This window comes from Acinonyx jubatus, chromosome D2, assembly GCF_027475565.1.
Source record: "Acinonyx jubatus isolate Ajub_Pintada_27869175 chromosome D2, VMU_Ajub_asm_v1.0, whole genome shotgun sequence".
In the NCBI taxonomy this organism is placed as follows: Eukaryota; Metazoa; Chordata; class Mammalia; order Carnivora; family Felidae; genus Acinonyx; species Acinonyx jubatus.
Genome location: NC_069393.1, coordinates 35,645,467 through 35,658,536, shown reverse-complemented (window position 1 = coordinate 35,658,536; position 13,070 = coordinate 35,645,467). Strand labels below are relative to the sequence as shown.

The following is a 13,070-nucleotide window of genomic DNA, read 5'->3' as shown; positions in this document are numbered from 1 at the left end:
CATTTTTAAGCCCCAAATCTCCTTTTTCATAGCATCCTGTTATGTGATGGATGATAGGTCAGCTCCCATGTCTCTGAGCATATTAATAATAGGTTTTTTGTGTGTTTTTTCTCTATTCTTAAAGAGCTCTATTTTCTTTGAAACCTTTTTTTATTTATATGTTACAATAAATCTTATGTCATATTTTATTCAAATATTTAGTGATTCTTGGTTTTCCATTCATATTTCAAAATAAACACATGTAAGAATTTCAGTAAAAGAGCTCATGAAACAAAGTCCTACCACTACAAACATTATCAAGTGTTGGAGTACACACACACACACACACACACACAAACTTGAAAATTTCAAAAAAAAAAAAAAAAAGAAACTCAAAGCAATACCTGAGTATTAAAATAAAAGACAAGTGGCTCACAGGGGCATCAGATTTAAATATAGGATAAATATCTAGGAGAGGAGGTTTTAAGATCCAGGCTGTTAAGCAAATACACTTGAGCTCCTGAGTAAGGCTCAGAGCTTGGAAGGACATAACATGGGACCCAATAAATACTCTGAAATATATGTGGTAAAAGACTAATCTATATTAAACTGAAAATCCAAGTCTGTGCAATGAGAGATCTAGAGTTCAAATTTGCACTCCATTCCTAGGGAAGCAATTATAAGCAGAAAATTAACATAAAATGTGCTCTGGAATTGGTAATACTGATTCTTAACAAAGATAAATTTGAAATTGTCTGATAGATTCCACAGCATAGAGAATCAAGTGCCATCTTGGCAAAAAAAATACCAATAAAAAAGAAAGAGGAAGAGGAGAACTAGAACAAAGAACAGAGGATGAGGAGAGGAGAAGAAAAATTATAAACAAACATAATGAAATTCATCAGGTACAAAAAACAGGAAACTTACAACTCATAAACTACTGGTAATAAACCTTTTTTAAAGTTAGGAAATTTTTTAAAGCTAGGAGAGTGTGAAAATCTGGAAACAATGAATTTCTAAAAATAAAACACATACCTAAACCTTTCCAATTTTGATGTAAACTAGAAACCCACAGATTTGAGAAGCTCAACAAGCCCTACACAGACTAAGCAAAAAGAAACCATACCACAGCACATAATAATCAAATTGCTGAATAACCAGTGTTGAAGAGAAAATCTTAAAAACTACCAGAAAAAAAAGCCATATTATATATAGAAGACAAACATTAGAATGACTACAGATCAGAAATAAGAGTACAGTAAAATGACATATTTAGTGTGCTAAAAGAAAAAAAGTGTCAACCTATAATTCTATATCCAATGAAAATATCCTTCAACAATGAAGGTAAAATAAGGCCGTTTCTAAACAAAAGCTGAGAGAATTTATCATAAGCAAATCATACCATAAGAAATGTTATAGGAAGTTCTTTATGCTAAAGAATGTTTCTAAATGGAGACTCAGATTTCTGCGAAGAACACAAAAAAATGGTAAATATCAGAATTAGAAAAAAATGTGTGCATGTGTAAACCTTTTTCCTTATTTTAAAAATTTGGATTTTATTTTAAAAGTTTGGATTTAATCCAATACTATATTAAAATGGCTAAAATTTTAAAAGACTGATAACACTAAATGTTGGCATGTATGTAGAGCATATACTGCTGTTGAGAGTGTGAAATGGTATAACCTCTTTGGAAACAATATGGAGGTTTTAGATAAAGCCAAAAAACACATCTAGCATATAACCTGGAAATTATACAGCTAAGTATACACCCAAAACTAATAAAAATATATCCAAAGAAGTGCATGAACAAGAATGTTCACAGTAGCATTATTTAAAATACTTCAAGCTGCAGTAATTAAGACAGTGTGGTATTGGCATACACTATATGTTAACTATTATTTGAATAAATACTTTAACAAATAAATAAAAGAATGAAAACAAAAAATGGGCAAAGGATTTGAATAAATTTTTTTCCCAAATAAGATATTCAAATAGCCAACAAGTACATGCAAAGATGTTCAATAGCATGAATCATAAGGGAAACGCAAATCAAAACCACAAGACACCACTTCATACCACTAAATGGATATTGTAAAACAAAAAACAAACAAACAAAAATTCCAGAAATTGGAACCTGTGTGTATTGTGGTTGGAAATGGTGTGGCTGCTATGGAAAACAGTATGGTGGATTCCCCAAAAGTTAAACATAGAATTACCATATGATCCAGCAATCCCTCTCCTGGGAATCTACCCAATAGCATTGAAAGCAGAGATTTAGACACTTGTACACTCATGGTCAGGGCGGCATTATTCACAATTGCCAAGAAGCTGAAACAACCCCAAAATGTATGAAGATGAGTAGATATACAAAACATGGTATATACATACACTGGATTATTATTCATCTTTAAAAACAAATGAAATTCTGCTACATGCTGCAACATGGATCAACTTGGAAAACATCATGCTAAGTGAAATAAGCCAGACACAGAAAGATACATATTATGTGATTCCACATATAACCTAAAATAGGCAAATTCATACAGACACAGAAAGTATAATAAAAGTTACTTACTAGGGTTTGGGAGGAGAGGGAAATGGGAGTCATTGTTTAAGTCATCTACTTAGAATGAGGAAAAAATTTCGAAATGGAGATTGGTGAGGGCTGTACAATATCTGAACATACTGCCACTGATTTATACACTTAAATATGGTTCTATGGTAAATTTAATGTTATGTGTACTTTACCACAATAAAAGAAAAGTTATTACCCCAAAACTTGAAAGAAAGGCAGATGCCCACAAAGGAATATGGAGAAAAAATTTTGGTATCTTCATACACGGGAATACTATTCAGTAGTAAAAGGCAGCAATGCGAATAAATCTCAGAAATATAATACTGAGCAAATGAACCCAGCCACAAAATAAGCATATGCTGTATGACTCCATTTATATACAATTCATGAAGAAGAAAAATAATTAATTTATAGTAACAGAAGTAAATTAGTTGTTGAGTAGGGTTAGGGATTCTGACCTTAATGGAGTATAAGGGAACCTGCAGGGGTGATAGGAATGAATCATATCTTGATTGGCATTGTCATCATACGAATATATTTGGTATAATTCACTGAACTTTAAACTTATAAAGAAGATACTTGGTGTTTTGTTGCAGGAAATCATATATATATATATATATATATATATTTAATAAAGTTGATTGAAGGAAGGAAGTAAGGAGGAAGGAAAGAAGACAGGAATGAAGGAAAGAGGGGAAGAAGAAGAAATTGCACAGCTATAGCAATTAGAATAGGGTAATTACACACATTGAATAAATGGAAAGCCCAGAAATAATTCCAGGTGTATATGCAAATTTGGCCATGACAGAGTTGACATTGAAAAGGAGAGAAAAGATGAAGTGGAATAGTAAGCCAGACATGTACTCAAAAAGTCCAATTCTATCTCTGCGTCACACCACCACAAATTCTAGATGGAGTGAACCCCTAAATATGCAGGACAAGACTGTATAGCTTTTAGAAGACAATTTGACAGAGTAACTATGATTTCAAGTACTGAAGAATGGCCACGGACATATCACAGTCCTACACCTCTCTCACATATATATTGCAAAAATTAAGAAATTTGATCACATCAAAATTGTAACTATTCCTCCCAAAAGATAACAAAGTTAAAAGGTAAACCACAGATTACAGAGACATTTATTAACACATTAAAACCAAGTTTTCATATCTAGATTATTCAGGGAGTCCTGAGTCTTAATGCAGTTTTAAGCTTATATTATTTCAGATGTGTAAGTCCTACTAACTTACATTAACACGATTTGAAAAGTTATTTATATTTTAAAATAATGACGTTTCTTCTTTTAGTTTTTAAAATTTTTTTATGTTTATTTTATTTTTGAGACGTGGGGAGGGGCAGAGAGAGAGGGAGACACAGGATTCAAAGCAGGCTCCAGGCTCTAAGCTGTCAGCACAGATCCCAACGTGGGGCTTGAACTCATGGAGTGCGAGATCATGACCTGAGCCAAAGTCAGCACTCAACTGACTGAGCCACCCAGGTACCCTGCTATGTTTCTTACTAAAATTCAATATAACTACTGTCTTGTGCTACACATCACTCTAGTCAATTTTCAAATTTTGTAAAAACTTTTCTCAGCTGTTGCTCAGCAATTGAAAGAATAGTGTTTATAATCCTGGCCTCAAGATCTTCCAAGAAGGAGGTTTTCATAAACACATGACAGACAGTTTGAACATGACCCCACAAGAAAAAGTCTAATGGAGACAGATCAAGAGACCTAGGTGGCGAAGTAGTAGATTTCCGCCACTGAGCCATTGAGAAAACGTCATTCAGAAACTATTACACCAAAATCAGTTAAAATTAAAAATTTACTTTTCAAACCCACAAAAATAAATAAGTAGAAGGGTAATATAAATAATTATACTATCAAGTGATATATTTGTAACTGGAGCATTTAAATTTCCAGAATCATTAAAGCATAAAACTTCACTAAGACTTTTGAAACACTCTGCATAATAAATGCCTACAAATTTTCAACTAAAATTGCTTATTTTTCTCTTCACATTATTCTCACATTGCCACATTATCACTCTCACATTATTTCTCTTCACATTATCAATATGGGCTATTGATAGGTATGTGTATATATGTATATATATGTGTGTATATATGTATATATATATATATATATATATATACACTCAAGATCATAATATCTTTTTTTTGATTTAGCATTTCTTTTAGCAATATTATACTGCCTATATTTTTCAGGATTATGTGGCATTTATTATAAGGAATTGGTTCATGAGATTATGGAGTTTGACAAGTTCCACTATCTACCATCTGCAAGCTGGAGACCCAGGAAATCAGTGCCATTTTTCAGCCAGAAACCAAAGGCCTGAGAACCAGGAAACCTAATGGTGTAAATCTCAGTCCAAGGGTGGGAGAAGATAAGATGAGTTTTCAGCTCAAGCAGTGAGGCAGGAAAAAAGGGGAAAATTCTTTTCTCCACCTTTGGTTTTCTTCAGGTCCTCAAGGGATTGGATGCTACCTACCCACATTGGGAAATCTACATTACTGAGTCCCCTCCCCCAACCCTGTTCAACGCTAATTTTATCTGGAAATAATGTTTAACATGTGCATCCCATGGGCACTGAAGTGGACACATAAAATTAACCATCACATCATTCATCTTTGTTCTTTAAGGGATGTTAAGTGAAAAAAAAAAAAGGTACAGGATATTGTATATGTACCCATTTGTATAAAAAGAAGGAGTTACATATATATCCACATGCACACTAGTTCTCGGTTTTCTTTAGGTGCTACATAATTGGAGGAAAGGCAAATGTGGAGTCCATTCTTCTCATATACAGGCATTGATGAACAGAAGGCCGTAGTCTTACCTGCTTTCTGCCAAACTGTGCAGAAGAGGAAAATAGGTTTCATGAGAAGAACTAAAAACCACTGGGGATTGCTTTAATAGCTAAATAGGTAAAATGCAAAGATAAGAGAAACCATCACAGATAAAACTTAGCCTTCAGTAATGAAGCCAGCTATAAGCCACAGTTTAGGATTTTTAGCTGGAAATTAAACCAGTGTTGAGTGTTAACAGGACTAAGGATTTTTAAATATACATCAAGCAAGTGATGTCCAATCCCCACCCCACCCCAATCTTCCCCAAGGGGTGTGAACTAGTCAGGGCTGGGATTACAGCAACCTGGAATGGAATTTCTTACCCAAGGCAACTGGGGACATCAAAGGATCGAGGAAAGTAAAGATCTGAGTAGCAGTGCAAAGGCCCAAGGTAGAAATAGTCACGCCACAAGGAATGTCTGAAAGATTACTAAAACTAAATGAGAATGAACGGACAAAATTAGAAGTGACACTAAAGTCAGACATATGGAAAGGAATATATGATCAAAGAGATAAGAATAGATTAAACCAGTTGGAAGCAAAAAGGAAAAGGGGGATTTCTAGAAAACATGCTTGTCTAGCTTGTAAGTATGGAAAATGCACAGGGCATGGGCATAGAATCTGGGTTTGTTGGCTTTGATGCTTTAAGGATAGAATGGAGCAGGTGAATCTAAGCATACTTTGGAGATTTGCAGGTTTGGTTCCAGGCCACAACAATAAAGTGACTCTCGCAATAAAGCAAGTCAAATGAAAGTTTTTATTTCCCAGTGCAAGCAAATTATATTTACACCATACTGTAGTCTATTAAGTGTGCGATATCATTATGTCTTAAAAAAAAACATAAATACCTTAATTAAAAAAATACTTTATGGCTAAAAAGTGCTCACCATCATCTGAGCTTTTCAGCGAGCCATAACCGCTGATCACAGATCATCACAGTAAATATAGTAACAATGAAAAAAGCTTGAAATATTGTGAGAATTACTGAAATGTGATACAGAGACACAAAGTGAGGAAATGCTATTGGAAAAAATCATGCCAACACACTTGCTCGACGCAGAGTTGCTGCAAACCTTCAACTGGGAAAAAACACAATTTATATGTGCAAAGCACAATAAAGCAAAGCTCAATAAAATGAAGTATGCCTGGATCATTAAACTATGATTTAGTAACCTCTGTGAATGGATAATGTATATTAATTCTTACCTATTTCAAAGCTCCATAACTTAATAGTCTAAATATTGTGGTAAAGCCCACCATGAGCCACCTTTGTCCCTCTTATCACAAGGAGTCAAATTGAAAAGTAGTATTTAAAGGAAATTATTCCCAGTACCTTTCAAATCCATTCCTATTTCCAAGACTGAAGGAATTATTCCAACATGGAAGAGGAAACGTTGGTTTAAGGTAATTGATGTGAAAAAATGTAAACATTAATTATTTCAGATTATTCTACATGCTAATTGAAGCTATCCAGTTGAACTTAAGTGTCATCCACTTGTCCTATAGGTTGAGCTACCCTTTACTGCCTGAACCTAGGGACAGTCAACTCTTATTACCAGCATCTTCCTCTTGCAGCATCTTCAGCCCCATGTAGAGGCCTTCCTTGTTTTCCTTAAAACTCTTGACTTTTGCGTTGTATCATCAAGAAAGCCCTCTACCTCCTACCTGAACTTAATGAACATATGAAGTTTTGGCAAGAGCGTGAAACTATTTTCTCTCTTTGATCTAACTGCCCAGACAACAAGTGTTTCCCTTATATTTCAGCTGGTCCAAGCAGCAAGGGAACTTACCTTAGGATGCTGGTTTTTGTTGAATATTAACCATATGCCATAGTCATCTTTGTCCGTAGGCAGTCAGCACACATATGGCTATTTAAGCCCACAGGGCTTTGTAATCCATCTTTTCTTCACTGTTCCATTGTCTTGGGCAGAGTAGTCTGTAAAACATTACTGAATAGTGGCACTCCTCACTTATATCAAAGATGATTCCATTTTGAGGAAGAGATGTTGCTAAATATCACTCTAGGGCTGAACATCAGCAACCCTTCTAATTGGCAAAAAAAATAAAAAAAAAAACAACCAAACAAACAAAAAATCAAACCTGTCTATTCACTTCCTTTCTCATTATTCCTCAGCTCCTGATTTATCCCTGTCTACGATGAGCCCACACTTCCAATTCCACACTCTGCCTCATGCTCTCCTTTGGTATAATTTCATTTATTACCATATACATCACCCCTACTTTAGCAACTCACTCCCAGACACATTCCATACTTAAATGTCTTCTTTTGTTTCTCAGCCAAACTCCCTTGTCCTAGGTTGCATGTTCTCCAGGCCACATTCCGTGCTGCTTTAGAAAAATTTACACATGCTAATATGTTAATATGTACAAATAACATAACATTACCTACTTCATCCACAGAGTGACAAATTAACGTTACAGTTCCCCAAAGGAGGACTACTAATGCTGGAAAATTACAGGTAAACATATAGGAAGACAGTATTCTTGGAGACTGGCTGTGTTTTCTGATCTTCAAATCCCTGAAGTGTTTACTGACGCACTGGAAGTACTGCACTATGGGCTGATGGTCTGTTTGTCCTACAAATAAGTAACCAGCATGTTTTGTGCTCCTCTGGTCTCATTTTCCTTTCCAGGTCCTAGTCATGGTAGTTTACCACATGGTATTTGGACAAGTTAGAGGGAGAACAAGTAATGGAAACACCCTTCTTCAGCAAAGCTTCTTGGAAACAGAATTGGGATAAGCAGATGGTGAATGTCACACTGGATCAGCTGCAATGGATAGACACCATGGGAGAGTCTCAATGGACCCTCTGTTGTCCACCCTTGGCATTAGGTAGTGACTCAGATCTGACTTAGGCTGCTTTTATGTAGCAACTACTGAACACTGCTATTGCTTTTGATGAAAAGAGCCCTGTGGATTGTTTTTGATCTGCATATTAACAAAGAAGAAAAAGACAGCCAGGTTATTTCTTAGGAGCAGCAAGAAAGATTTTCCCTTAAAGATGTGCAAGACACATCTCTGCTGGAATGTGCGCGCGTGCGCGCGCGCGCACACACACACACACACACACACACACACAATGAAACAAAATGAAACAAAACAAAATAAAACAAATGCAAAACCCTTTCATCTGGGATCTCTGGTTTGCTTTCTTTTATTCCTTAGTATACATGAATATGTGAAAATGCACAACACTCAGACGTGTCGCCTGATCGAGTGATAATCTCTTATAATGTGCCTCTATTTAAAGCAACAAACAGATGGAGGGTTTATGAGCAAGGCTGGTAAAAGTAAAAGCAAATTATTGTAATAGTTGTACTTTTAATAGGATTCCCCACAATCTAAAACATTATTCCCCAAGGAACAAATTGTTCTATAAAATTGCATTACTTAGGAAAAAGACAGTCCGCCCTGACTTTGCAGAGGCAACAGAGGACTCCGGGATGGCCTTCTATTGCAGGGGCACTCAAGGCAGATTGGTGTCCTGGGAGAGAGGATACAGGGATGTCAGATACCATGATCTCCTAAGAGAAAGCTCAGAGAAATAGGGTATAAGGCAGAAGGAGCAAGGGGAAATTGGGGGCATGTAAGAATTCTGAGCTTTGATTGAATTCATTACCTTCTAATTTTCTACTTTAAAAAACAAGGTTTGGGAAATTCTTATAGATTTTAGCATGTAACATTGCTTCCTCCTCTACGAATTCGGACCAAATTCTAGCTGTAGCACAGCAAATCTTGCTTAACAAACAGTATAACTGTAAACAGTCCAACACTGATTCATTATCATTATCCCTTTTTAAAAGAAACAAAACTCATACTCATTCTATCATTAAGATGAATATATCATAGTGATGGCCTTTACGTAAATTATAATTAAAGCTAATTTTAATTAAAGTTATTACACCCTTTTGGAAGAAAATAAACAACCCAAAGAGAAGGAAACAATGTGGTCAATAACTCACTCCAAAAGTATTTTTTTTGCCTCCAAAGCTCGCATTGAGGGAGACATTCCTGTGCATGATACAAATGGTTCTGACATTAAGAAAAGTAAACAAGTAAGAAAAATAAAGATGGAAAAATTCTGTGGTCAGTTCACAAGTGCTTTTTTATTGTTTGAGGCAGGGTTAAAGCCTTTTATAAAGACAAGGATATATGTGCCGCTAGATTAAATATGACATTGGACTAGTCTAGCTGCCCTTGCACAGAAATCTGGCTGCCCGTAATATGCCATGGACAAAACATGTGTTGGTGTTTCTAAACAAAGAACAGGGTGGGACTTAATGCAGCTAATTTAAAGCATCATCTCAATGCTGTTCTGTAGATCAAACAGTGAAAAGGTACTCAGCTCTGGTTATTAATGAATTTGAGAGATAAAGGCAAACATTTAATATCCTCTAGTCATTAATGGCCTCGAGGATTTTGATCAAAATTTGTCTCAATAACTGTTTAACTTGCATAACCTACAAAAGAGATTCCTGCCTGCCTTATTGCAAGTCATTCAAAGACTAAGTTGACTCAGGAGGCCAGAGGCCACTTAAATGGTCTAGAACTGAGAAAACAGATTCTTCTTGGGTCCTGAGGGATGTTGAGTCCCCAAAGACTTTTACAGTAGTGACTCTCTAGTTATGTAGTATCTATAACTTGGAAGAATTCTCTTTGAAGTTTTGTTGCCCTCAATCTAACCTAATACTGAGAGATCCAAGCCAATGAACACCTGGTCTAAACAGAAGAAGCAAAAATAAATGCGATTGCATCAAGAGCAATCAGCCTTTCAAAGACTTTTCTGGAGTGATTTTACTTGTGTATCATTCCATTAAATGAAATGATAGCCACCTTACTGGTATGACTGTGCTTATTTTCCTTGTAACAGTGCTGGAATATAGCCAAAGACACACAAAGACCATCTCACAAGCTATGGATTTCGGTTCTGAGAGGTGCTGAGGAAGATACCAAACTCAAAGGTTTGTGCCTTCTGTTAAAAACTGTTCGGTCTGGTGGGTGTTTTCTATAGTCTTCACTTTCTTTTTTAACTTCCTGACCCATCACTCTGTTTTCATCACCTCCCTACCTTTAAATAGCACCCAAAGGAGCAAGCCAGCTCCAAACTACAAATATGGCCACAGGCATAGCTGGATGTATGTGTTGTTAAAAATAAATAAATACATACATAAATAAATCAGAGTCCTTGGTGCAATCAGAACTTGTTGCTGGGAAAGATGCCTGACATTGCCTAGTATTCAGGGCAAGAAGTGGATTTAGAAATGTACAAAACAAGACAGAGTCCATGCTTTTGTAGTTAGGGATTTAAGGAAAGCTATTTACTCCAATTGTAAGAACACAGAGTCAGCCATAAATGTATGACCTGGCTGAGAACCTTCAGTTCTCTGAAAAACTGCAAGCCAGAATGCACTACCTGTAATAAAGATGCTAAAGGATGGTATGTGTTTTGTTGGAATGTGTGGGTGTGTGCAGAAAATAAGGGATTAAAATTCAAGGTGAATAAGGGAGGGTGGCCTTCCTCCAAACTGTGATTATTTCACTAAAAATAAACCCACAGCACAATGGTATCAGAGGGATCTCTACTCAATAGGCAAGCTGAAGACACAGTTTCTCTCGCTTGACTACGGCCAACGAGCATGCTCAGGGAGGCCCCAGGTGTGACCTCTGCTCCCCTGTGAGCAGTGGAGGGGCCAGGCAATCTATCATGGTGTTCCTCCTGTCAGCCCTGGTGCTTCGCCGCCGCTGTCTGTCACCCTAGTGGATGAGACCTGCTTAAGGGCAATCATGTCAATCTCTATGTGACCACTCAGTCTAAGGCAGAAGGATGATCTTGACAGGCCTGGCACAGTCAGCAGAAGGTACCAAAAGCTGAAGTCACAGCCTTCCCACAGACATGCGATGTGGGCCATTGTTTTTTTCCTTTAGTTTTTTTTTTTTTCTTTATTTTTAATTTCCCTTTTTCTTTTATTCTCATGACACAGGCTAAAGCATTCAGAACTTGCCATCAGAGCTGGTCATCTCGGATAAACCTGTTGCCTTCTGAGTTTTTCCCATAGTAAACATAGCGACACTTCCCCAGGACACCTGCAAAGAAAAGGAAACACATCTTTAGAGACGGCACAATTAGTACAGCAAGGAAACATAGGTGCAGTAAAGCAGATATGCAACATGGTCACAGATCCGGTGGGTAGCAGCAAATGGATTAAGCCCCAGGAGGGAAGGACCCTACTTTCTTGTCCTCAGAGTTGACATTCAAGTAGAATATCACCAGAGCACAGGCACCTAGGAATCCCATGTTTCCTGCACGAATTCTCCTCCACATTCCAGAGACTTTTCTAGTTTGGCCAAGTACTCCTCAAAATAAAGAATAATAACCCTTTCCCTCTCTGGGGTCCCTTAGTAGAGTTTCTGAAAATGGAAGATTAAGACTTTCTAGACGGGTCTGGCCCAAGCAAAAGATGTAAAACAATCTTCCCAGAATGTGACTCTTTTCAAGTCCTTTATCATGAATCAATACTATTAACTTTCAGGGAGAATCTTCTAAATCCCAGGAGGCATCAAGCACCTACTGGGTGATCGAGGAAGAGTGATGGTGTTGACAAAGTGCCACATGAAAAGTAACAAGAGCCTCTGACATTAAAGGGCTTCTTCTTACAGGAGGCCTGAAATGAATCCTCAGGTTGGAATGCCTTTGATTTTCATCTTTAGTTTTAGTTTAAATAATCTTGTGGCTCTACGTACAGTTTTTGTTTCATTCAAGGAGACAGTAGGAGAATTTAAGTATGAAAAATACCCCTAGAATAGGGTCAAATCTTCTAACCAACTCAATATTTATTCTAAATATCCATAAGAAATTACCTGCCACAGTTATTATGGAAGCTTTGTGTAATTATTAAGGGCAAATCAGTCTTCCTCAAAGAAAACATTTATAATTACAGTTTGCTTTTTGCCATCTTGTGTTTTCTTCTTCTAATTTTAGAAAAACTAACTTAAAATTCAGCTTCACAGAGTTGCCTTATTACTAAGAGCACTTGAGTCTCTGAAGTGTGCATAACCAGAAAAAAGCAAAGGAGTGTCCATAAAACATTAATTCATGAGCCACAAATCTGCCTGTAAAAATAGCTACCTATGTGCATGATTATTTGTCTCTCTGTTTGATAGTGTGAAACCAACAATCACCATCTAATGTTCATCGGGGGTAAATTAGTACTAGAAATTATCCAGGTTCTTCACAGCAGTTCTAAGTAGTAAATATTTTTGGGATTGTACAGGAGATGTTTTCTCTACTATAGAACTTTAAACATTATTCTTAAATAAGGATTAAAAATGGCTCTTAGAAACCTTTAAGGACAGGGCAGATGTTTCATGGTTTGGATGGCTTAGGACAAATTTAGGAATGACTGGGGTTGCAGAATCTCTCAAGAGTTGGAAAAGGGGAGGGGATGACATTGTTTCATGGTCTCAGACTGGTCTTGGGCTTGCTCTCATTAACTTCTATTTGTCACATTTCTGTGAACAAGGCTACTGTGGACCCCGCCTTGGTCATACTTTCTCCTTGGCCCAAATCCCTAATTTCTGCTTTTCAGAAATTAGGTGCTTGGAAACATCAAGCCTCGAGAAA

The 13,070-nt window shown here is 36.6% G+C and overlaps 1 protein-coding gene across 8 annotated transcripts in view; it reads right to left on the bottom strand.

Moving 5' to 3' along the window:
- Window positions 1-8,587: 8,587 nt before the first annotated feature.
- The window catches only part of LRMDA (leucine rich melanocyte differentiation associated), a 1,031,966-nt gene continuing 1,027,483 nt past the window's right edge, over window positions 8,588-13,070 (bottom strand). For 7 of the 8 annotated variants that reach the window (XM_053207076.1, XM_053207078.1, XM_053207079.1 and 4 more), the window contains one exon: window positions 8,588-11,533. In XM_053207076.1, coding sequence (XP_053063051.1) covers window positions 11,454-11,533 — 80 coding nt within the window. In that variant the 3' untranslated portion in view covers window positions 8,588-11,453. The remainder of the gene's footprint in view (window positions 11,534-13,070) is intronic. The other variant, XR_008292050.1, reaches the window with a different exon arrangement.